We start from the raw sequence: 501 nt of genomic DNA, 5'->3' as shown, positions 1-501 counted from the left end.
AAAAAAAAATTAAATTCAAACCAGGTAGCTACCTTATTCCATTACATCAAATTCAATAAGACGGAGACACAAATAAATACAAAAGCTCCGATCTCCGACACGGCGGTACCACCGGATTCATCCTCCGGTTTGTGAGGAGGCTTCTTGTAATAGTAAGGGAAGTACGGCAGAATCGGATCCGGTGGCGGTGGAGTGATGCCGTCGAAGCTGTCGCCATCGTACGGCGGCGGGTTATATGGGTAATATGCAGCCGGCGGAGAGTAGTACGCTGGAGGAGAGTAGGAGCCTGAGTCTGTTTGCGACGGTGGAGTTAGAGTGGCCGGAGTGGCGGGATAGCCGGTGCCGGTTGGTGGAGGGTAGCAGGGATATGGGCAGGTGTCGTCGGAGCTAGTCGCCGGCGGAAGGACGGAAAGGATCAAGGCCAGGAGGATTGTGGAGAGAACCTTGTTTAGGTGTGAACCCATTTTTTGGAGGAGAGAGAAAATTTGAGAGATGTGTGAA

General features: G+C 51.7%; 1 protein-coding gene across 1 annotated transcript; it reads right to left on the bottom strand.

Moving 5' to 3' along the window:
* Positions 1–9: 9 nt before the first annotated feature.
* Positions 10–495, bottom strand: LOC111787252 (extensin-1-like). Its single transcript, XM_023667323.1, has one exon. It carries the CDS (start codon positions 462–464, stop codon positions 42–44), a length of 423 nt encoding a protein of 140 aa, XP_023523091.1. The 5' UTR covers positions 465–495; the 3' UTR covers positions 10–41.
* Positions 496–501: the final 6 nt, after the last annotated feature.

The sequence above is a fragment of the Cucurbita pepo genome, unplaced genomic scaffold, assembly GCF_002806865.2.
Source record: "Cucurbita pepo subsp. pepo cultivar mu-cu-16 unplaced genomic scaffold, ASM280686v2 Cp4.1_scaffold007953, whole genome shotgun sequence".
NCBI classification, from domain to species: Eukaryota; Viridiplantae; Streptophyta; class Magnoliopsida; order Cucurbitales; family Cucurbitaceae; genus Cucurbita; species Cucurbita pepo.
The sequence above is the reverse complement of the archived record's forward strand: the minus strand, read 5'-3'. Positions and strand labels throughout refer to the sequence as shown.